The 25484-nt window shown below is 42.2% G+C and overlaps 1 protein-coding gene across 1 annotated transcript in view; it reads right to left on the bottom strand.

Moving 5' to 3' along the window:
* Positions 1-17944, bottom strand: part of BARD1 (BRCA1 associated RING domain 1) — a 44835-nt gene extending 26891 nt beyond the window's left edge. The window contains exons 1-4 of the mRNA XM_075027913.1: positions 17809-17944; positions 17603-17659; positions 13749-13894; positions 5932-6929 (exon numbers count right to left, since the gene is read on the bottom strand). Of these exons, the coding sequence (XP_074884014.1) occupies positions 5932-6929; positions 13749-13894; positions 17603-17659; positions 17809-17942 (1335 nt within the window). The 5' untranslated portion in view covers positions 17943-17944. The remainder of the gene's footprint in view (positions 1-5931; positions 6930-13748; positions 13895-17602; positions 17660-17808) is intronic.
* Positions 17945-25484: the final 7540 nt, after the last annotated feature.

The following is a 25484-nucleotide window of genomic DNA, read 5'->3' as shown; positions in this document are numbered from 1 at the left end:
ATTCAAACACGCTTCATAAAGTTGTGCTCTGACTAATATTGAAATCGACTTTGTGCACTTAGTCCCTTGAGTTTACTTGATCTAGCAATGCCAGCATAAAATCACCAGTCCTAAATACGGAGTCATAACCATACCAGATGATATGATGAGGGGCCCTCACAGCTTGTCTTAGCAGTCTGTAGCAACAGCAGAGTGGAAACATAACTGGAGATACTACTTGTCCAGAAACAGAAAACAGGATAAACACCAGGTAGAAAATGCTAACATTAACAATTCACAGGGAAGTGTTTATTTTTAAATCTCATTATCAATGAAGGATTACAACCAGCTTCTGAAGAGGCAGAAACTACTGCGGAATGTAAAGTTACCCATTTGGAAGAAACAAAGCAAAGGACATTTTAAGCTCAAAACAAAGCTTATGTATAGTGACAACACAATAATGCAATGGGTTTGCTCTTCCTCTGCTACAGCTTAACAGAGCTCTGAAAACCACAGAAGCAAGAAAGGCATTGGGGCCATCTGTTGGCAGATCTAGACGACAGCATTAGCTTACACAGAGAAGGGTATTTACACAGCTTCAGAAATACTTCCCTCCCAATGAGAATTTAGTTCCTGCAGATGCAGATGGCATAAGCCCAGAAAACCATCCTCACTTGGCTTAGACAAGGTTTTTGGTTGGGCCTGTTTGTGGTTTGGGGTTTTTTTTTTCCCCCCCAAGTCCATTGTGTCACAACCTTTAATGCAGACAGATGGTTAAGAACAGCAAGCGTCCTTTCAGCCCTATTTTATAGGGGTTTTTTTTCCCATTTTACCCTTTACTATTTCCATTAACCATCGATACTTTCCACCCAAAAGTCACATCAAAATTACTAAGTTAATGAAAACATATTCTACCAGTTCAAGAGAGACCCAAAGAATTAGGGCAGTACATGAAGATGAAGCTAAAAACCTGTACCATTTCAACCAAACACTTCTCCCTTTATTTGCAAAGGTAACCAAGTGACTTCAATCTTTAGGTCAAAAAAAATGAACAACCCCCCCCTTTCAAACCCAAATACATTTGCTTGTTTAAGTTACAGCAGGGGGACAGGACAGACAACTAGGTTATTTACTACTCCTAAGTGGTCAAAGAGGGCAAATATGAATTACAGTGTGCTTATAGTAATTGTGAATGCTACAACCAACTCTTTCCAGGAACCAGCAAGTTTCTCACCTCAAATTTCTCCAAATTAATTTCCTACCCAGCAGATCATTTATTAACTAACAAGCATACAAATAGCTATGCTTAACCTTTAACAAAAAGCAAACATTCAAGAAGTTCAGTTTAACCCACTTCAGAAACAAGAGAAATGACAACCAAGCATTATTAAAAAAGAAATGGCAATTTGTTTCTAAGCTTTCAAATCAACACTTGGGAAGATGGATTGCTTTGACTTGTGACCAATTTTCATATTCTTAAGTTCTATACATTTGAAACCATTACACCTCTTCATTTTTGTCTTAAGCTACCTGCTGGATACTACCCATAATCAGGAAGCTGCTTGCCATTCCTATACCATTTGGCTTTAACATTAGAAAGCCAATGTCAAACTACAACTTCAAAGCAGTCTCAGGTGCCACACCTGCATCTGAGTTATCCTGCTAGTTTCTGCCAGCAGACCTCATTGCTCCAATGAAATGGATATTATACACACAGCTAAGTCACCTGCCACACAAAATCACGAGGTCTAGACAAAAAGACTCTGGACCAACAGCTGCATTCATTCACTGTGAAGCAGCTGGCAGGAATGATGCTGTCCATCCACTGCTTTTTACTCAGGGGAGGCTGGGAGTGCCCGACTGCGCAGCAGCACAAACCCCTCTTGTACCTACAGGTGCGAGTGGAAAGGAGGGAGGGGAACACGTTCTTCCTATGTACACATGTGACCCAACACTCAACCATGATATATACCCATCTGGTACCAAAAGCGAGGAACTGAACAGCCAACTAGGTCAGACACCTGAAAAAAGACCTAAAAAGTATTCTGATGTTGGCCATCTCATCATCACAAAACCACAAAATCTTCTCTCACTCTCCCTTCTAATGTGTCATTACCTGGTAACAAAGCAATAAAAAGGAAGAACAGTCTCACAGGCTCAGAAGGAATTACCTAGTAGTTATTACAGTGTTAAGTATAATGAATATGAAGGGTCCAGCACAACAGGCTAGCCATGGGTGAAGCCTTTATGAAGGCCCTCCTGGTCAGCTGTCAAAACTAAAGGATCCCTGAAACAGGAGGTAACCAAAACTGGTCCCAATGCTCTTTCTCTCTTTCTCCTGATTAAGTAGATGCTCTGCATAGATGCAATTTCTTCTTTCCTCAGAACAGGGACAACTCTCCAATTGCTTCTAACTTAAAGCATAAAAATCAAAACCTTCTCCCAGCTACCTCCCATCCACTCCTTTGTAACAGTGTGGCTGTTGCTGTCGTCTTCTGCTACCCTGTTGTGTTGCAGTTTGCTATTCCTCTGCCTCGAATCCGTAGTGGCAGCGATTCCACACTGTGAACTGTGCCATCAGCTCCCTTGTCAAAGCAGAAGAAACATAGGCACAACCACAACCAGAAATACTGTACCAAGAAACTATGATTTTTTTCTCTCCGTACTAGAATTAAGACTCTGTACTAACTAGTTGAGTAGTACTGTGCTGCATTTTTAATTGCCACATAAGAGTTAGTCCTGTGAACAACTTGTTACTTCACTGTAAAAAAAATCCTATGTGGAAGGGCTGTTGATTGGGCAATTTCCCACTACTTTAGAATATTAGGAGCACAATAGGACATGTTTTGTATTTTAACTAATGGGAAGTTTTACCTTTAACGACTATGGAGGAAGATAAACATGACTGCTGTTTGCTATGGGAAGAGCCACATTTATTTTAATTTATTAGTTTAACTCAGCACTAAGTTCATCCACACGAGACCCTTTCTTGAGAACCATTTTGATTTCAGTAACTTAATGACTAGTAGTAGTAAACAAGGACAATCCCTCAGAATCATTTGAAACAGCACAATACATTTAATTTTAATGCCTGATAATGTTGTTTATTATCTCTTTTAAATAAGAAAAACAGGAGAACTCAATTAGCTTTAATTAAATTCAAGGTATTGGACCCTAACTACTCTTGAAAATAATATTTATTTTTATAATTAATGAAGTCCCAGCGAATTAGACTTTACTTCACTTTGGCTGGAGGGTGGCAGCTACAAGTCTATTTCCCATTATGCACATGGAAAAACATTACTGGCTGTAGAAAGAACAAGAAAAAAATAACCTATAAAACAACACTGTTAGAGAAATACTTCTTCCAGAAACAGAAAAAAATGACAGGGCTATTTGGGAAAAAAAAACCAAAAACACCACAATGAGAATATGCATACAGTATAAAGCCTAGTATTTTCAAGATCAATTTCTTTGAGAAAACACATTTATCAGTTCCATAGCAGGGTTCCTACAACTTAGAAGAGTCATCTAGAAACATACAGGTTATATGAAAGATACCTGCATTTAAAAAAAAAAGTTTTCTTGCAATTGCCACATACCATCAGCAGATTCATGGCAATTAATCACTACTGTTTCTTGTTTGCTGCTTCACAAAGTAAAATGATACCAAACCCCATGACCAATAGTTCTTTAGAAAGACCAACTCCTCACATCATGCTGGCTTGAGCAACTTAAGTCTTAATCCACTTTGACATGGGCTAGTAACTGTGCCTACATTTACTGGCTACCAGGGGACGGAGCAACTTCTCAGGAATGCTATAACATACCCATGATTAAGCTATATAACAAGAACAAAGAACACCACAAATGAAAGGAGATAATCTGTATAAACTCCTACAGATGAGGAACTGAGGTTCAGAGACAGTAAAACAACTTTCTCAGAGTTCCATTGGAAGTTTCATAATAAAGATACATGCAAGTAAACAACCACAACCAAAAGACTGCTCTCCTGCCTTATTTTAATTACATTTGAAAGAGAGTGGTAACTTTTGGATCACCCTGAAGCCCTACCTAGTTAAACAAGCCTTTACTAATGAGCACCTCAACGCAAATGGAATTGATGGATTCAAACCACAGCAGAACTAATGAGGAACAGAAGCAAACTCCCATTTTAGCTCAATAATTATAAACATTAAAAGACAACACCAAAATGTATTCACACACAGGACTGAAAAAAGCATTAATGTGTATGCCCACCCCACCACCTACACTACAGCTGGAGATCAGCTTTTCAGCCCACTGAAATAGCCCTATCCCTTTCTCCGAGGGCTGCACCAATGCCAACAAGCAGTGCCAGCTAATACCCCTAAACTTGGATAATCAAAACTTGTTTATCCTTTTTGCCTATAGCATGAACTGCTTAATTTTTACTCATTTATCTTCAAAATGCTTTGCAATAAAAAACCACCTTATTGGCATATCACTGTTTACTCCAAGTCTCACAATAAGCAGCAGAGATGCTCTGTTTTCTTAGATTAAGTACTGTTCCAAAGAAGTATCAGACATTGCTGGAAATCACACCTGTGTGAAAACTTGCCAAGGCAGATCAATTTTTTTTTTTTTTCCCAAACCAGTCAGTCATGACAGTATTCCTTACAAATTCGCAGAAAATCATGGAAGGATAATTTGTAAACAGTGCTTTAATGAAGAGGAATATACAAGACTTATGATGAGAGGTAACAGGAGATCTATCCTTTCAAGCTCTTGAGTCCTGTGAGGACAATGTTTCATTTTCTCCTCCCTAATTCTGTATTAATGGCATCAAGTAAGATACTTGAACTCAACTCAGCTCAGCTGCCACTTCCATTTAAAAAGGTCTCATGCAGCAGGAGTGGCTTATTAGAATGCCTTTGAAAGAGGATACAGTTATTTATCAAGAACAGCTTTTGTCTCAACAAATAGAAGTGCTGTATAAATGTCAGGATGCTTACAGGTGAATCAATTCTACCAGTATGGGCAGTCTATTAGCTACACAGTATTTCTATATTATGATTTAGCACAAAGTACATTTAAATTGCTAGACTACAAACTCTTTGAAATGACCTTTCAGAAGAGAGCTGCCATGTTAGTGCATCTGACGAGTTTGACTGTAAGCATTCAACTCGCCCTACCTGCATCCAGCTTCTGCGTAGTAATAGGGAAGGACAGCCCTTCTAAGGAGCAAAGACATGAAGTTCTACCACAGCAGGAACTGGCTAAGATAACAACAGCAAAATGAGTGACAGCTGTCATTCCAAGAATAACATTGAGCCTACATAAAAGTGAAGTCTACTGAGAACATCCCAACTATCTCATAATTCTCCCTTCTCCACAGTCTGTGATGACAACATGCTCAGAACATAGGGCTCAGCATGGGAATCCCAGGGAGCAGCATTTTGTTCCTCTTGAGCCAACACTTGCATCAGGTGGAGGATCTCAAAGATTATACAATAGTTAACTTCAATTAAGGTTGCATAGTGTTATCTTTATGCAGATAATTCAGATCCTGTCCTGGCTGAGTCACCAGGTCAAGTTAAACTGATCAAGATCGCTCTGTGAGCTCTGAAATACATAGCAAAACTCCTTATGACAAATCAGAGCCAGCTTTCTGGCAAATATAAAGCCAAAACATTCGAATACTTATCACTTCCTAGAACTCATAACTGACACTGTAGTACACCGCATTTCTCAAGTATAACAATCATTCATCATTCCAATAGTCATTTCTTTATGAAATCAGAGAAACAGGTTGGAAACTCCCCAATAAACCTAGAAGAAAAAGCACACAAAATGAGATTTCCCCCCCCAGAAATAGGATGTACTGAAGTAACTGGTTTCCAGGATATTTTTAATACAACATTGTCTTTTTAAACCCCTGTTTAAAGTTGAACTAGAAGACGATGATCCTACCTTGATGGAAGCAACATGGAGCAAAGTCTCTCCTTTGTAATTTCTTCTGGCAATTGTGTTACCACCAGGGGATTTCAACACAGAAGGGCTGTGTGGTATTCCTACCTGATCACAAGTCTTAGAACTAGATGGGGTAGAGGGAAGTTTTGAAAGTGAAGGACTATTTATTGCTTGAAAGACTGCAGAGCTTCTTGTCTTCATTACGGTGTCAGTAAGTTTTGATACAGAGGAAGAAATCTGAACTGGTGTCTTGTGTTCAGTTGCTGGGGAGGTGGGGCAGCCCTGATGTAACTCCTCTAAGCAATCTGCCTGACTGACTGACTTCCCAATAATGGCCCTCTCAGTTCTTCTTGGTCTTTTAGACTGAGAAGTAAATGGAAGTCTGGATTGCTCCCTTCCACGTTTATAAGATGTAGTTTCATTTTCTGTTGACAGTGATGTCTCTGTAGCACAATTTTTTTCCTTGCTGACTTGCACAGGGCACGCAACCTCACTGCTATCTTTCTTCTCTGAGGATTTTACCTGTGGCAATACTTCCACATTTTCCATATTTTTGCTGGAGTCAGCTTCCTTCATAGACTCCTGCTGAAATGTCTCTTCAGGGCTATTGGGTTCTGGAGTACACAGGGCTACCGGTTGACTGCAGATGGTCACACACTTTTCCTTAGGAGTCTTCTCAAATCCTCCTTTCTGCTCAGGTTTCTCTAAACTCCACACTTTGTTAATGTCCGATAGACGCTTCTTCTTCATCTTCTTACTCTGTCTCTGTGTTGGCTTTTTTGTTGGCTTGGAGGGCTTTTCATGAGGAGGGGAAGGAAAGAAATCATAAATTGAAGATGTGTCTAGACAAAGGTCATCACTTTTAGTCTCAGGCTGACTCTTGTTCAGGACGCATCGAATCTTCCTACTTCTTGGGCTGAACCACATTTTTAACTGTTTCTTCTTATTCTTTTTTCCAAAGTCTGAGTCAGTTGGTGTGGATGTGGCTTCTGTTGAACCTAAGTGCATCAGGGAAGAGGAAAAATCATTTATAGACTACTCTTCAATAGAACATTGCAAAGAAAAAACATCAGAATAACAACTGTAATAACTGATGAAATGTCACTAAATACAACCTATGAGTGCCTTCATTTCTTCTGAAAAGACACATGTAATGGCTTTAAAACAACTGGCAAGGTCACACACCACTCTGGAGTTGAGGGATCCCAGTGCAGCTAAAGCTATCTGCTATGCAAGTCAGCAGCCTGGTAGAGAAATTTCTTTAACAGTCTGGGTTCATAATGCAGCATCTGGACAGAAGATTTCTGACCAGATTAAAGAGGAGAGAAGCTGGTTCTCTCACTGAGTTTTCCTTGGAAATAGGTTTAACAAAGTAGTCTGTGCATACACAAAAGAGCACAGAAATGTTCTTCTAAAAAGATATTACAGTTCATCTGAAGATGAACAGGAAAAATAACGGCAAGCAAGCAAAAATAAAATCCTTATAAAAATGTTGAACATTCCTGAGAAATTTTGACTGATTCCACAGATATAGCAGATGAATCAGAGGAATATATAGAAGATCTGTAAGTAATTGTGTCCTGTCATTTGATCCTTTACCCCTTGATAGTAAATAATTCCAAGGAAGCTAAACATTTTTATGATCTCAAACATTTCTTTAAAAATATGCGGTGGAGCAATTTTATAAGTCACATTGTACAGCATATTACAAATCAATAACCAAGATGACGGAGGAATATCCTGTACTCCCAGTGCATGAAATAACAGTTGAGAACAAGGGCTATAAATGGTGTCCTCAATGGCTCAAGAATAAATTAAGGAGCATAAAGTGACTTCTAAGCTAGACACTAATTTAATTTGACAACTCTTTCAATGCAAAAGAACTATAACAGATATTTTACAGATTCTTTCTTGGAAACCTCAGTTATTTTAGGGTACTTGGACAAGTCCTCCAAAGTAAATGCACAATTCATTCTGTCTGTTGCCCCCAACCTCAGGGACTACCATTCACAAAAGTCTTGGTGATTTATAGCACTCAATCACAAAACCAATATTAATTTTGCCTAGTGAGGCAAGTAGGGTATTATTAGTATTATTTTTAAACAGAACTAAGACAAAGATCAGTGGGGTTTTTTAAACATTCTTGAAATAAACTATACGAGGTCTCGACTATTAAAAGTGACAGACACTCACTGCAACAGTGCATTACTTTCACTTCAGTGCATTAACTTTCTATCCCCATACCTCCTCTTCTGTTTTTGGTGTTAGTAACTATAGTCTGTTTTCCACAGCAAACTGTGATAAACTTACAGATAGCAGACAAACGAGTCCCACTCCCTTAGCCACAAAAAAATACGTTTGAAATTTCACTTAAAACAGAACTGTATAGCTAGTAATTCAACATCGAAATAGGCATTTGCTGTTTTCTTTTAAAGCAATATTTCAAGGTTAAATGTTTCCTCAAGCTTGATTTAAATTACCCTACTTACCCCCTTGAATTAAAATGTGCTAGATACTAGGAGATTTAGCTAGAGGAATATGTAAGACATCAGACCAAAATCATCTTTAAGAATACAGCTTGAGGCTAGCTAATCAATCATTTAGGTATCTAAAGATAATCATCAAGCACAGAACTGCAGCTATTTGGTTTTCCTGTAGGGCTGGGCTTGGTGCAAACAGGAAAAAAAGCACTGAAATTGAGACTGAAATCTCCTAACTAGCTAGCCTTCAGAAAGATACCATATCCAATTTCGTTCTGACAATAACATCTAAAAAAAAAAAAAGGAAGAGCTTGATTGCAAACAGATGCAAAATATAAACCACAGTTACTATTTACTTGTCTTGCCTTCACTGTTTAGACAACTAGCAGATTTCTTTCTAAAATATTTACCTTGCTAGAACTATCAGTCATCTCCAAGTAAAGAGGAGGAATAAAATCAGCTTGCAAAAGTCATTTGTGCAACTATTTTATGATGGCCAGAATTCTTTTTGATGTGTATAGCACAGTAAGACTTTGAAGTCCAAGTGACAAATTCAATCAAAGGCATTGTCCTTCAGAAGTACAATCTAAAGCAGCATAAGACAATTAAGTATTTACACTGAAAGCTATGTATATACCAGTTCTGGTAGCAAGAAAGCTTGTGAAAAATCAACCACAAGTTTCTTAAACTGATCTGTTTATTACTAGTTGCTCAGCAGGAACTTACTAGTCAGGTTATTAAAAACATGCTGAAAATACACCAAATAAATACTGTCCCAGGATTATTTTTCCTCACATGCAACTACTTTAGGTGTAGAAGAGTATCTTGTATGTTTTAGAACAGGGAGGCATTCACAGAACATGATTAAAAGGCCATGCAGACTGTGAAAGAGATCTGTCACATCGTGAGGCCAGCCATGCACACCTAGGGCATCTCCATAGCCTACTGGCGAAGAAACTGCAATTTCTGCCAAGGTGTGTGCTGTCTCTCAGCCACTCTTCAATAAATCCATCCTTCAGAATACTCTGTAGCTAACATCAACTTTACCTGAACAGTTCTGCATAGCATCTGCAAAAAAACGTTATTCTTAGACTCTGCTGCCCCTTTCCTCCATATCCAAAGTGTACAAGGTATGGAGTAGAAGTAATAAGGACAAATGGCCACTCTACCCTCCCTGAAAATCTAATCCTTTGATGGACCCAGAGCTGTGAGAGGGAGAAAGAAAACAGACACAGTGCTAAGAAACCAAAAGGAAGTTCTTATGGTTTAATAAGGAAATGTTAATTTATATAAAGAGGGTATTATCTGGTAGCTAGTGCATTCAGTTAAACTACCTTCAGAGAAAATTGCTCATAGAAAAATCGATCCAAAGGAATTCTTTGCTGACTCCAAGTTAGAAGCCAGAGCTTGCGTCTCAACACAAGTGAAAAAATTACTATATACGATTAAGATTCAATTGTCTTTTTAATACATAAGAAACATCCTCCCAAAATTTTTAGAGATGCACTGAGACAAGGTAAATCAGTGAAGTATGCCTTACTAATTCTAGATTTTAAGCATTTGCAATAATGTAAAGACTGCCCACGATAACAGTATTAGAATCAGCCTATAGCAAATGCAGTAAATTTCCTCTCCGTTACCTATTAAACATAACATTGATACACACAATACATTAACTGAAATCTTTCTAACTTAGACTTATTTGCACATAATAAGCACAAGTTTCTTAATGCTGGAATTTAACAGACTTGAATTTCTTAAGTGTTGAAAGGGTTGAGAGTAGACAAAAATATTAGAGGAGATACACAGTGCATTGCAAATAGAGAGCTACATCTCCCAAGTTCTGCTGTAGTGCAATAACAGGCTAGAGCAGGAAAAAAAGGAGCAATTAGAAAATGTGGTTTAGCTATCATTAATCTGCATCAAAGGAATATAATGATGCACATTGCATGCCTTTCAAATTATTCTCTATTATGGGTTTCAGAACAGAAGTTGAGAAATCTCTTTGACAAACTAGTCCCTTATTAAAAATCAAAGGGAAGTGCTTTGGTACCATCTGTGCAACATTAGTGCCTTCACTGAAGAATGATTATTTTGCAAGTTAAGTATTCAACACCAGGGGGGAGGGGGGGAAGGGAGAAATTCCAGCTATGCAAAAATTCATCTCTAGCTATTATGAAAAATGTCATAGTATACATGAAGTGCAATGTAATCTGTTACAAGAGGAGTTCAACATCTTTCCCTCCACAACAGTAACTGAGAAACTGAATTATGATACTATAAAGGCTAATCAAAAGTTGATCTCTCCTACTGTCTACCAGCACCAACATGAGCTTAGGAAGCTTTGACCAACACCTGCAAGGTCTAGCTTTCTGAGAAGGGGGGAGGAAGGCTTTCTGTTTGTGTAAGAGCAAAGCAGATTATTTTACAAAGAATAAGGTTAAATCATCTATAAATGGATGTTGTAAAAATTTATGACAATCTCTTATTTTTAAAGAACATCACACAGAAGAATCTGCTAAAGTATTTAGAAATTCACTTTCAAAATCATTACTGTAAATCAACTTTCTTCAACTCTAGTATACTACACACACTATGTCCACAATTCAACAAGTTCTTACTAATTACTCACCTATGAAGCCTATCATCCCACCAACTCCAATTCTCGAGATGTCTTGGACTCTGCAACATTAAAGCTAAAGATTTTGAGGTGCAGACATCCCACCTATGAAGGCTGCCAGCCAGATAGCTTCCCATTACCCTCATAAAGGTACAACACACCACAGCGAAAAGGTCAGACAGCTCTCCTTTTCTTGCCACAGACTAAGGACATCTCTAACAAGCAAATTAATTTTGAAACTTAGCATTTGCTACCTATTTTCTAGCCAGTTTCATGTTCGTTGATTGCCAATTCCCCTTCAGTCACCCCAGTACTATCCTGTAGTGTCATTTGCTGTGCTTCCCTTTAATTTAAAAGGGAAGTATTAGCTGGTTTGTGCAGTCTTTCCTGAATTACTTGCTGCTGCTTCTTAGAATGCACATGCTGTTTGGCAAAAAGCTATTCTTATCCCAATGGAGTATGAAGTAAGATCTCTCTCATACCTACTTGTAACCTGAGGTTCCACAGGATTTTTATACTTGAAATACTCAACACATGAGCTTAACCCTATCCTTTTCAGTCACAGTAGTTCTGTGGTTTTTTAAAGACAACACACAACTTACTGCATTCACTAGGTCTGTTGTAGATTAAAAAATGGTAGTATGATGCATCTGCATTAGAAACTTTGGTGTCAACAAGGATCTCAAACAGAAGCCTTGAGACAAGCCACAATTGTCTCAAAACAAGGCATATAAAACAAATATGCAAAAGGGATATAAAACAAATAAGGAAATACTCCTTTTTCAACTGCTTCTCTTCCTTTCCTCCACAGAACTGATTCTTCATTCTTGTTTGCTTTATTGGAACATAAAATACAATTTCTGACCTTCTAACAAAAAAGGAAAGAAAATATTGTTGACAGGAATGTGGCAGAAGTACAGTGCTGTAAGAACATGAAAGCAACTCCTTAACAAGAGAAGCCCCAATTCTCCAAACTCAAACGTATTGTACTTTGTATACATTAAGTTCAAGACACAGATCTATGGGAAGTGACAGATTTGCCAGAGGTGAGGGATAAAATATCCTAAAGGATTTGCTCTCAAAATCTCTAAAGCTACAGCATCCTGTGATTTGCCATAATACAACATATAATTGGCTGTTTTTAGAGGTATGCTCATTTACTTACTTATCCAAACCATTCCTGACAGTGAACTATCACCAATTCAGGAGGTTTTTCCCTCAACCTCGGTATGAAACATCCGAAAGGCCATTAATCTGTAGTACAGTGCAAAGACTACAAGTGATGGAAATTAATCTCCCACATCAGTTCATAATTTTAGCTCCAAATAAAACACTCCTGTAAACTTCAATTTTGTGCTTGCTTTTAAGTCAGAACAAAGAATAACAGAAAGAACCTCATTTTGTTCTGTGGTTTAGCCACACCACACAAACTTCATTTTAGAAGAACTATGGGATTAAATGTATTATTCAACTTCTAGTACAGTTAAACATCAGACCAATTTTTAAGAGTTAATCCATCTGTAAGAGTTCTCCAAAATGTCCAAACAGTATCAATAATACTTTCATGGTGTATTTTAAATGCTTTATTTATAGCATCACAAATAGTTCCTCTCAGAGATTCTCTTCCAACTATGTTTTTGAAAGCCTTCACCACTTAAAATGTTTCCCTGAAATCCTATTTAAGCCATCATCTATATTTTCTATGCTCCAGAAGATTTAGTCACCATAGGATTTTATATCTATATAAAATGTATTCCTTTACAGTTGGACATAGGTTTCCAGCCTCCTCACTTACAAGCATTTTGATGTCAATAAAGAGCTACCCCATAAATGAGCATGAAGGTGCTGATGGGATTAGACTTAGAAAAAGAATCTTTAATTTAGACAAACATATTAGGAAGCAACAATGAAGGAAGAATTACTTTTTCTGTATCTGACAGCTAAATTAATGTTTTCTAAAACTTGGTCTTACATAAAATATGCTCCCCTCTGAGCTTGCAGAAGAGAGACACATTCACCTATACTTATTTCACTTCATTTTCTCCTACTTTGACAATCAGCCTAAAATTTGATAAAGAGATGAATTCCCAGAGTACAATCTCTGCAATCTTCTAGCACAGTCAGCAATGACAAAATTCCATTGCAGCAGACTAGCTGATTGTTAGGGACCAGAAAATAAATGAGTTAAGATTTGCTTCCTTCCCCTTTTAGGCAAGGAACACATATCATTTTTGCCATGTGCAAAAACCCTAAACTGAAAGTTACTGGGCCAGCATGCTGTCTCAGTGCACAAATACACAAGAGGCAAGGGAATATATGCATTAATCCTTTAACAGGGCCCCCCCTACAGAAGAGTACACTGCAGAACATTACACACTAGTGCTCCCCTAAGAGCACAGGATAAGACAACTTGTGCCCCTGGTTTGTGCAACTAACTGCCACATGACTTGGGAATCTATCCCACTTTCATCTAATTTTGCAAGACAGATTCTAATGAATTATGGACTAAAGAGCTCATGCAGATTTCTTAGTAGAACAGATCACAGAACAAGCAATCCATACAGACAGTTCTCTTCAAATCAAAATTTCCAAACATGATTTGGAACAGCCTTTCAGAATCTTAAACAGGGCTGCACTGCTCATTCTCTACAAAGCCCATGAAATGAAATGGAGCAGTCTGGATTCAACAGCTGTCAGAGACTCAGGTTTGCTCTTACCTGAGGTGTCCGCACCTAGCAGATGCCGCAGTTTGCTGCAAAGCTGAATCATGTTGTCTAGTTGCCGGTTTATCTGTGCATCTTGCACCCAGGCTGGCATGTGGCACACTGGGCATTCTGTGCCAACACAGTCACCCACGCAAGATCTGAAAGTCAAATGTAAAAATCCATTATCCAGCATAAGTTATCCACTATAATCACTATCAACCTTTTCACAGCCAAACGCTCAGCAAGAATCTCTTATTTTAGCGTTGACAAACCACTATTGTAAAGCCTACATGACTTAGTCACAAATGCAGGAGAGGACATATTTATCATGGCAAGTGACAAGCCATAATTAAGCAAGCCAAGTCCAGAGCCTTCTCAGGACGCTCTCATGAAAGGCATGGTATCTTGTGACTCCCACAGACTCACAAATTTTCCAGGTATGCTAAACCTCCGTTGTTATCTGGAGACAAACAGCAATTAGGCTCAAACAGTTAAAACTACACATTCTTTTACACCTCAGCTAAAGGTAGAGCTATTCTTCTGTAGCCTTCTATTTTTAAACAAGTGACAGAAAGCGAACCTATAGTAAACTATCTTTCCACTTTTTCCTACTTAGTTTTCTTGATATTGTCAAGTTTCACCTGTCTGAATGCTTTTCTGTAAGAAGTCGCATGAGGATCTGCAGGTGCTCAGAGTATTCCATCACTTTTCTCTTTCAGAGCATTTATGTCAGGAGATGATCAAGGCAGGGTGGGTGGGGGGAACAGATTTACTTGATAAAGGTCATTTAACACTTGTAACTTCTTAGCAATACTACTCTCCCATATAAGCCTAAAATCTCTTACTCATTTGATTAGTCCAGTGAGAGGACCTCATGATTTGCCATCTGAGCTGCAACATTCAATGGCCACTGTTACGTCTCAATTCCAATCTATCCTATTAAATATAGGTTATAATTTCATATACCCAAGACTGAATTAACTTCAAAGGTCTCCGTTATCTTACCACCACACAGAACACAAAATTCTAGCCAAAGGTATAAAATTAAATGTGAGCAGATCATGTTAAAACATTCAGAGGAACAGAATGCAAGTAATATCAATGTGCTGCTACTTGGAAAGGAAGATCAAAGTCTATGGATCTAGAGTCTAAACATATAATCAGCTTGGAATCTGAGTTATACACCCCAAAACTAGTAGTGTAACAGTTAACAATATCAGAATCATAACTACTACCACCACTTTCCTTAAGAAGAGAGTTATGTTCAGATCTGTTCTCTGCATTGGCACCTGTCCCTCAAACACCACACAAGTATCATGCCTTCAGTTAATTCCAAGACAGGAAATTTGGTATGTAAAAATTGTGCTAGGTGTTTTTGTGCTTTAAACAGCCTGCCGGGAGTAGGCAAAGGATCTCATGATTGAGACACTGCTATGGCCGGGAGACTGAAGTACAATTCTTGGCTCTGACATATTCTAGATGACATTGACAAATCACTTGGAGCAAAGATAGAAACCAACCAGGTCTTGTTCTCTAGGAAAGTTGGCCTCAGGTCTCCCACGTCTGTAAAGGGTAGTGCAAAGGAAATGCAGAATGACTTTTATACCATGACATTTCCTAATTACTTCTAGCTGTTGAGTTTTTATAGTTAATGGATAATGACTGTAACTAACTTAGTAGAGTTACTCAGACAAAACTGCAGAAACAGATCTTAATAAATATCCCTGCCCATAATAAAACCCATGCTGAGGGAGAACCAGTTACATTATGTGTGACCTGATTATTTCAGTTCATTAGTTTCACATATTTCACATCATAAGTCAGAAGCCAGTTCCAGCCATTCACCCCATTCCTTCCCGGATATATTAATAAATACCTGTTTTTAGCAATGGACCAGAATCAGTTCATGTCAGACTACTGCAGAATCAACCCATACCCTACCGAATTTGCTGGTAAACAAATTAATCTAAATTTCCTTAGGTTTATTTAAAAAAATTGCTGCTATCCAAGACTCAGTCATCAAAGGGCACATGAAATTGATGACTAAAAGGTCAGGCATACAAAAGAGAAAAGAACAGGCATAACAATAACTTGGATAAGAGCAAATAAACTCTTTTTCTGGAGTAAAAAACAGCTGCTAATGAGTGCTTAAGACTCCTATTAGCTATTCTTTCCAGCATCATCAATGCAAACTGCCTCATCTTCTGATGTCTTGAAAATTTTTCTTAAAAAAAAAACCCAAAAAACAACAAACTTCAACAAACAGTGGGTGTTTGAAATCTATCACCTAGAATACACTGGCGTTATCCAAAATAAAACCACAAGGCTTTAGATGCCCAACAACTAAACAATTATGGTTATTAAGCCACCCTTGCACTACCGTTCAGCAATCCACACTACACCTGAGAAAGAAAAGATTCTGTAAGATAGATATGAACATATTTATAAGTAACTCATACAAGCTTCTGGGGGTTATTTTACAAAGTACTCTGTGGACAGGTAGTACAAATAGAACACATGACAAAAAATTTGCTTCAGACGGCAGAATCTTATATAGGAGTTAATGGCCAAAGCTGGGAAAGAACCCACAGTTCTGGATAGAAATAAATCATTTGTGCATGTTTTAATACATCCATACTGGGGGGGAAGAGATGCCGAGGGTATCTGTCCCCTAACCAAGTTACTCCTTAAGAAGCAAGAAAATCTTTTGCTAGTATTTTAGTCTTCAGGCCTTCAACAATTTAAGCTCCCATTAGAAAGGTGCAACTGAAGACAGGGAGTGAATACACAGCCACAAGGGAGGGAGGGAAGGGTTTTCCTCTGCTTTTGACATAGTTGGCATGGTCACTACAGTATCAACATGAGGCAAAGCTGAATCTCTAGACTGGCTTACAAGCAGAGGTTAGAAAGCGTCTACCTTCTCCACCATAAAAAGCATACGATTTTCATAGCCAGCTCACATCTCTGCTCTGCAGAGAAACTGTTTAAGATATATGACTGACCTTTTAAGTCCCCATGTTTGCATTTGCATGCCATGAAGAGCAGTGACATACAAGACAGCCAGAAGGTTCCACCACCTTCCCCAAATGAGGTTCTGGGGCACAAACATTTCACACTCTGCCTGTACTGACAATGCAGTGAGTTGCCCTAAGACAGACCAAGTGACTACCATCTCCTCAGAACTGCCTCATCAGCAGGATATTTCTAACTTAACTCGTTTTGGTTTTTTTTAAACACTCAGATTATTTTACAAACTATAAGTAGAGGTACTCGTGCTGTCCCAACATGTTCAGATGGGCACAAATACAGGAACAGTTACAGTGGCAGATCTGAAGGAGCAAAGCCATTAGCATAGCAGAAGGCCAAAGCAATGACAAGCAGCACCAATCCTCTCAAGCAGAGCAAAACCGCATTGGAAACAGGAAGCATCTTTCCAGGCTGCTCTTTTTGGTTTGTTTTGAAGGGAGGAAGAAGAAGGAGTTGGAGGTGACGAGAAGAACTGGAAGTTGTTTCCGCCTCCTACCCCACTGCGAGTGGACTTCCCCGTCCATCAGGCTGACGGTTCCCTTTACGCCCGGCCAACCACCTGAAGACTAAACCAGTCCTCGGAAAGCTTGGCTTTCGCTTCGGGCAAGCCAGACACCCGCCCTATAGCAGCGAGCCGGACCTACAGGCGAACAGCAGCTCCAGCTTTCCTCTCCCACTCAACCCCCCCGGCCGAAAGCACCACCGGTGCCCACCTCCCTAAGGCCGGCCAGCCTGTTCTCCGAAACACGGCAGCAAGGAGGGCGGGGGGGGCCTTCAAAGCGCCGGCGGCTCGGGGAGGGAGGCGGAACGGCCGAGCCCCGCCGCACCCCGCTACTTACAGGCAGAAGACGTGCTCGCAGTGCCCCAGGGACACGGGCTCCCGCAGGACGCCGGCGCTGTGGGCAGAGGAAGGAGAAACGCGGCAGTTTTAACACACGCGGCCTTAAGGGAGAGCGCCAGCGGCTCCGCTCGCCTGCCGGCAGCCGGGACGTAACGGCCGCGGGGCCGGGGTGGAAAGGGGAAGGGGAGGGGGGGCATCCGTTACCAGCGGGAGCAGCTCAGCGCCCTCTCCAGCCGCCCCAGCGCGGCGCGGGTGCGGGCCCAGGAGGGACCGGGCAGCGCCATGGGGGTGGCGGTGAGGGGCCGGTTGCCCGAGCGGCCGCGCAGCACCTCCCGCATCGCTTCCCGCCGCCGCCACTACTCCAAATTCCCCGCCCGCCACCACTGCGCAAGCGCCGAAAGCTGCGCGCCCGCCAGCGCGCATGCGCGTCGGGAGGAGCCGCGCTCACCGCCCCCAAGCCGCCGCGCATCCCGCGCTTCGGGAGCGGGGCGGGGTCAGGGGAGGGGAGGGGCCGCGCGGGAAGGGGCGGGGCCACCCGTGAGGGGCGGGCTGAGGAGAACGGCGGGATGGCTGCCAGCCAGCCTGAAGGTCGGGGTTGAGCTGCCTCAATAGCTTCCAGATCGACCAAATACTCACACCCAATGCGTCTATATACCCCTTGCCAGTATCTGTTTATCTGTAACGAACGTGTCTAATGCAGCACAAACATCTGTTACCCAAAGGACGCCTGAAACAGGTGGGTGTGCGCGGCCTCCTCCCCTCACACCTGGCACCCAGCCCAGGGAGGGGCACCCACCCTGTCACGATGCCTTTCCACTCTGACTTTAAAAATGTAATTTTCTTCCCACTCTTCCACCCATTCACCAGCTTCAGTCTTGCAGAGATACTTCACCGGTCACTGTCACTTTGGGTTTTGAGGGTGGTTTTTTTCCTCAGCCTGCGCGTCCAGTGAGCACTTCAGGGTTCAGCCCATCTCCCACTTTTTACAGGTTGCTGGTTTTGAGGTGGCACCTCCATAGATGCAGCCCCCGCCATCCCTGTACAGTGTAATTACTGAAGCACATAAAGCAGTTATAGCAGGAATTTATCACTTTCAGGTAGAAAAACTCCTGGCCAAATAAAAGATAGAGCAGGAATGCCAGGAGCGATTTATAACAGGCTTACTGACATTTTGTGTCGAGAAGCTCTGCCAGTGAATAAGCATCAAGCCATAAATCTCGGAGCAAACATGATTAAAGCGAGCGAGTTATTCTTTGAGGGAACTTCATCATAAAAGGACGCGGCAGCGTGAGGCCACAAAATTTGGTTGGTGACAGTCATAGAAAACAGCCGTCAGAGCGGTGTCCCAGCAGCCTGTCTGAAATTTTGGTGGTGTTTCTCATCCCACGTCTCCCTCTGTTTGCTTCCTGTGGGTGAATGGTTTCCCCTCGCCCCCACTCATCAGGCGGAATAAAAGCAGCAAGATGTTGGGTACTGCTGCTCAGCTGAGTGATGGCAGCCTGACGAAAGGGACTCATTTGACCACTGGTGGCAACAGGGGCATTGTCCACAGCTCTTACCTCCTCTAGAGAGAAGGACTTCTCCTCAGATGAGCGTTAAATCAGGGCTGAAAACGTTTCTTTATAAGTTATTCATGTCTTCCAAGAAGGAGGTTCTTCAGTTTTCAGGTTTCACTCTCCTCTGCTTTGGTAGTTCGTTCCCTCCGTAGCTCCTGAACACCAGGGATGGTTTAAATTGGGATTTTTTTTTTTTTTGCTTTGTTTATGGAAGGTTAAATATTTATCTTTGCTACTAATATTAGCCAGAAGTGCAAGGAGGTCAGCACCATACAGGATGGGGAATTGTGAAATCTTTCAGCTCTATTGATCCCGGAAAATTTGCTACTGTTAAATGGGACAAGCTGTTGTGTCACAGGGTGAAACACCGTCATGCTGATTTGAATGGTGGCATATTCAGCCTTTATTAAATCAATGCCGTTGTATCTCCTAACCTGCTTGACCCCAGCAAATGGTGCCTTGGCTTTCTCTGCATTCATGGTAACTCCTGATCCTTATCCATGTGAAAGGAAACTGTATAGGGTCCGAAGGGTGATACAACAGCCCATCCTTTGCAGGTGACTCTGTCCTTGCAGAGTCAGGGCCTGAGCACTGAGGGAGAGAGATGGATGGAGAGGTGTCCCCATCCGCATGCATCTCATTTTTGCCAGGGCAGAGAGGAAGGCTCTTTCTTGTCATCAACAGCACAGTAGCTGCATCTGTGCACTTGAATCCAGCTGTGAAAAGTGTGGTTCTATCTCCATAATACCCTGTTGTTTTCTGGTGCTCAGGAAACCCCCCTCTGCCTTAATAACACTGAGCGGTGTCCCCTTTGCTAACGGCCTGTCATCCCCGGCGGTGGGGATCGGCAGGCCCTCTGCCGCGGAGGGAAGCAGCTCTGGGGAAAGAAACAACAGCTGCAGAGGCAAACGTGGAAGTAAAACAAAATCAAATGCAAACCACACCTTGTTAAGAGACATGCATAGGTGTCGGATGCTCCTGGGCAGCAGGCAGGCTCAAGCATATTTCTGGCAGGAGCTGACTGGTGAGCTGCTTCAGAGCACAGCATCCTCCTTGCCTATCTTGGAGGACGAAGGGGACAGGGAGAGGTGCCCTGGGCCCTGTCCTGCCCAAAGGGGAGCTTGTCCCCAAGCCCAGCGAGGTGTGGGACTGGCACATCCCATGGTGCCTTTTCCTATCCTGTGTGCATGCACCAAAACATCTGGATGCAGGAGAGGGATGATAGCAAGGGACATAGCTGGACAGGGCACCCTCGCTCTTTTACTCGGGCTGCAGGGGATGGAGCTGGGACAGGGACCTGCTCCCTCATGCCGCCAAAACCAGAATAAACTCACAAAATAAGCTAAAACAGTCACTTGTCCCTTAAAAGTGAACAGTTGCCAGATGCAAGCTTAACATCCTAGTCCCTCCTACTTGGCCATTGTGTGATCCTGTGCTCCAAAAAAGCAGCACCCAGTGTCTCCCGGTACAGCAGGGTTACTGAAAGATGGCAAAAGGCCTTGCTGCTGAGATGAAACTTTAACACAATTTGAAGCGTTCAGCGCAGGTTACAAACAACACTTGATCCATAGATCTCTTGAGTCAACCTGGCATTTATGTTTACGAAATATGAGATGCCAATATATACTGTATAGGACAATAAAACAGATAAGTACCTCGTCTTCCTTTCCTCTAGCTGAAATATGTTTAGTGTCCCTCTCAATAAATCCACGTGCGTACGCATGGTCTCCATTGTGCTGAGACATTATGTGCGAATTTACAAACATTTACAACTAAGTTAAACTGAGGCAAAGCACTGCCCTGGGCAGCCAGCATCTAACAAATACTTGTGTTTGAGAAAGATGTAAAAGTCACGAGTGATTCATTCTCCCTAATTTTATAAAGGTTAAGGAGTTGGCACTCTTGGAAATCTGAGAAACGTCTTCCTCTGCAGTGAATTACTGCAACCAATTGGACAGCCAGAAGCAAAAAAAATGATGCAGAGAACAGGGGGGAGCAAGAAATATATCTCTAAATTTGGTTTATGCAGTATTTAAAGTACAAGTAAAGCCATTCCAGGCAGTATAAGGCCCACACACTTTAAAATAAATTTGTTGCATGACAGAAAGCCAGTAAAACGGTTTCAGCAGTGGTGTGATATAGTGCAACCGTCGCGTTCGGTACGTGCCTGAATCAGCTGCTCTGTACCCCACCGAGGCAACGATCATCTTCACTGTGCTAAACTGATAGTGTGATTTTCAAACAATGCGGGGCTTTGGAGCAAAACCTGTGCTGAAGGATGGTGCTTGGTTTCCCAGCTGATGAGGAAGGTAAAAAATCCTTATCTACCTCCTGCTTCATTTCAAAGTGTTGCCCATCTGGTAAAGACCCTTTTATGTAAATACACCAGTACCTGAAATTTTATTTATTAGTGAAGTTCTCCAGCTGTTTTTCAATAAATATACAATTGTTACATGATTCACCATGTAATGGGGAAGCAGCGTGCAGAGGGAGGCAATTCCCTCAGGTCTCACAAGTCAGTCATTTTCCTGAGGGTTAAAAGAGTAAAAGCATCTGCAAAAAGGGGGTGCCTCTCCTCTTGTCCAACCAAATATGGAGCATATCCCAAAACCACCACATCCTGCCAGGAAAGGGTGCTCAGCTCCAACGTGCCGAGCACCCACGGCAAGTGACAGGATGAATCTGCTTCAGCAGAAGACTGAAAAAAAATGGGAGGAGGTGCAGCCTCATGCTTTGAATTCCCTCTTTCCACGAATGTCTGAATCAAAGCCTTTTACAGGCTTAGTTTGCTCCTCAGGCTGCCCCTCTGGGGCCAATTTTGCCACAGACCCAAAGCCCTGCGAGCTCACTGTGGTCTCAGAGGCATTGTGGGCTGCGGTGCCAACTTGAAAGACATGGGACTGCTAAGATCAGCCAGCACAGTGATTGGTTAGGACCATTAGACTAGCAAGTTTTAAGATTTCAGATATTGAGGGATTTGATCTCCAAAAAGAAATAATAATAATAAAAATACCTCTATTATGCTTTCAGACTAAGCAGCACAGTCAGCATCGCATTACACGGCATTAAATTATTAGTCAAGTCTTGATAGCAGGAACATCTGCTGGTGTTAAACATGGCATTTTTAATTAAAGGCAGCAGCAGAGAAGCCTGTGGTTCATCGGTTCTGCTTCTGCCATACAAATTGTTAAATCCAAAGGGCACTTGTACAAAAGATTTGGTCAGAGCACATGCTCTGGACGCGGTGCTGCAGAGGCGTGAGTGGAAAAGCAACCGAGCTGACAGGTAATTTACACCTGGATCTGCTGGGCCCATCACTCAGCAGGAGATCTCTGTGAATCCCTAGCTGGGTCAAAACTGCGGGGGATTTTACAAAATTGAGATCACCCTTCTGTTTTTTCCAGAAGAGGGAGGAGAGGGGTTTCCAGCAGAAAGGCAAGTAACAGAGAAAAGCAAAGCAGGAGGAAGCCCCATGCCCAGCAATGCAGCTGGGGACCACGTGCAAACATTTTCTTCAGCAGCTGCTGATGCTCCCCTGCTCCCAGCCAGTGCTGGGGTGCACAAATGGATGACAGATTCCATATCAAATGGTGTCCCCCAGGAGTTTTACCTTCCAGAGGAATAAAGGTTTGAACAGGGAATAATTTGCACTCTCTGTCAGCTGCCCACCCTGACCCCTGGTTCTAAGCAGGTCAAGCAGGACCAAAAATCCCCATCAGACCTGGGCCAGGGATTCGAGCATGGCTGGAAAGGACCCAAAGCCCCCAGCAGCCTGGATACATCCAAGAAATACCTGTGTGGACAGAGCCACCAAATAAAATAGCCTTCTTGCCCTCTTCCACCTACCACTACCCCAAGGCAGTCCCACAAGCCTGGGTCAATGCTAGGCACTCTCCTTTGAAGGAAACCAGCATTTCTGTAAGAAAATCCAAATTTTAAATCTGTTTGCAAAAGGCCAAGTCCTAACTCAACTTGGCAGATGAGCAGAGATGAGGAGCAGAGAAAAGCTCTCATCTCAGGGTATGGATGGCAGAAACGTCAGGCCCCACGGACGTGTGCGGCTGCCTTCCCATTGGCATGGAGGGGGCCAGGATTTCCCTCGATGAGCCCCACAGATGGTGTTTGTTTGCTCAGCCACGATAACAAAGGAAAATATTTGGTGCAATCTGCTAGCAGGCAGAGGCAGACATATGGTCGGTGCGATGCAAGCCTGGATGCTCAGGAAAACGCAGTCAAAGCTTTGCAGCAGCTTTTAGATGTGGGATTGCCCTTGAGTTCAGTGGGATGCAAGTCCAGGGAAACCTTTGAAGAACTTGGGTGCAGGCTTTGTACAGTGGCTGCTGTGGCTTGAGCCCTCTTATTATTAGCCCCACTCTAATTAGTCCTATTATACTATTCCTATTGTACTAGAGTTATTATAATTAACCCATTTTAATTAATGTGAGCCTCAGCTCTGGCTCAGCACTTGGAGAAATTCTCCCTGGTTTGGTGACTGTTCATCTGGCATGCACAAAAAAGGTTAAAAGCAATGGAGGCAATTAAAGGTAATTGCTTGCGTGTTCGGACACGGCAGAGTCAGGGTGCGGGTGCAGCATCATTTTTGTCCTTTTCACCTGTGATTTACAACCCTGTTGTTAAATGTAGCCTTGCAGTATCAAGCCTGTGGGAAATCTTTGGGCCACCCCAAAACATACAATCCTTTTTATTTCCCTTTTAGTTAAAGTTTAAAAACCCAAACCCTAATTCTTCTGACTTCAGTTTCCCAGATATCAAGGCCCATTTCTTAATTGGGACTAACCCCCGGCTAAGACAGTGCTGGTGACATTAAAGGTTTTGGCGAGGGTTCCTGGCTGTGCTGAGGGTGGTGATGGGGCAGCGGACCACAGCTCCAGAGCCACGATGGGGCTGTGACAGACGTGCCGCAATGGGACCCTGCATCTGTTTGGAGTCTCCGTGTCCATCGCATCCTAAGGGAAAACACTGAAGGCAGCACATGCTCCACTGTAAACATTGGGGTTTTTGGTGTTGTGGGGTTTCTTTTAAATGAAGAAAGCACCATCACTTCCTTTCTGTCAGGGTGCCTTTGTCAAGATTTAATTCCGTTTTACGCTGTACGTCTCCTTTTGAAGACGCACAGCCAAGTGTCCCTTTGAAGCCCTTGCTTTTAAATTTACTTTTCATTGCTGTGTGCTCCATGAGGTCAGCCAGAGATCTCCACACCATCAGTCAGGGCTCAGCAGCTCCAGTTTCATCAGGATAAAACAGATTACTTGGACCGCAGGTGTTGTGCTTATTTCGGAGAGATATTTGCCATGACTTGTTAACAACAGACCTGACTCACTTTGAAGAATTCAAGTTATTTTTGGGGGGTTGAGTAGACACCTCATGGCTATGCCCAAGTGCTTAAGGGCAGGGACTGATGTGTCCAAGCACCAAGATGGGGATCCCTGTAGGGTGAAGATCCATCCCCACCGAATTCAGAAATGCTTTGCAGGGAGAGATGGGGCCACCTCTCTAGTCCTGGCGTGAGCTCCACAGCCAAAACACTGGGTATGGTCATACTGGTGCCTCTGCCAGCCATGCCCTGGTGCATGAGCAGCTCAGCCCCACCTTTTAGCTCGGAAAAAGTCAAATCAGGAGAAAAAAAAAATGTATCAGCAAGGAGTATTGCTGGCATTTCTGGAGAATATGAAATACGTGGGTAATGCTCCCTTAATTTAAATTAAAATGCTCCTTCCCTGCTAAGCCTTCCTTCCAAAGGCAGGAGCAGAGGGCTCCAGCATCCCACAAAACCCATGCCTCACGCTATTTAAACGTAAAAGCCACAACTGAGCTGCAACTAAAAAATTAAGGAAAACCATGGGGTCACCACAGCGATACATGGATGCAATGCAGTACCTGGGAAATGCCAGCCCTGTCCCCTGCACAGGGGCTGGAGGAAGGGCTGGGGGGTGGCACAGAGACCTGCCCCTCCAAAACACGTTGGAGACCTCCTGCTCTTGCTTTTCCCTATGTGCCGAGTTAGTGTGTAATCACAAGACAGATTTTGCTCAGCCGCAGCTTGGCCTGAACCATTGTTCACACTCACATGCAGCGCGCATAGAGCATTTTCTCGACTCACTTCCTAGCAGGAGGAAACTAAGGACAAAAGCCCCAGCACATCTATATGTGTTTACAAGTAAGGGTATATATTTTGTAAATAGGTAAGGATATTCTTTTTTCTATGCTAATCCATACCAAATCCAAATTAACACGATAGCAGTTCCTAGTGATTTATGTTGTTATAATAAATAACAGCAGCCGCGTGCCGCTTAGCTGATGATT

The sequence above is a fragment of the Buteo buteo genome, chromosome 5, assembly GCF_964188355.1.
Source record: "Buteo buteo chromosome 5, bButBut1.hap1.1, whole genome shotgun sequence".
NCBI classification, from domain to species: domain Eukaryota; kingdom Metazoa; phylum Chordata; class Aves; order Accipitriformes; family Accipitridae; genus Buteo; species Buteo buteo.
The sequence above is the reverse complement of the archived record's forward strand: the minus strand, read 5'-3'. Positions and strand labels throughout refer to the sequence as shown.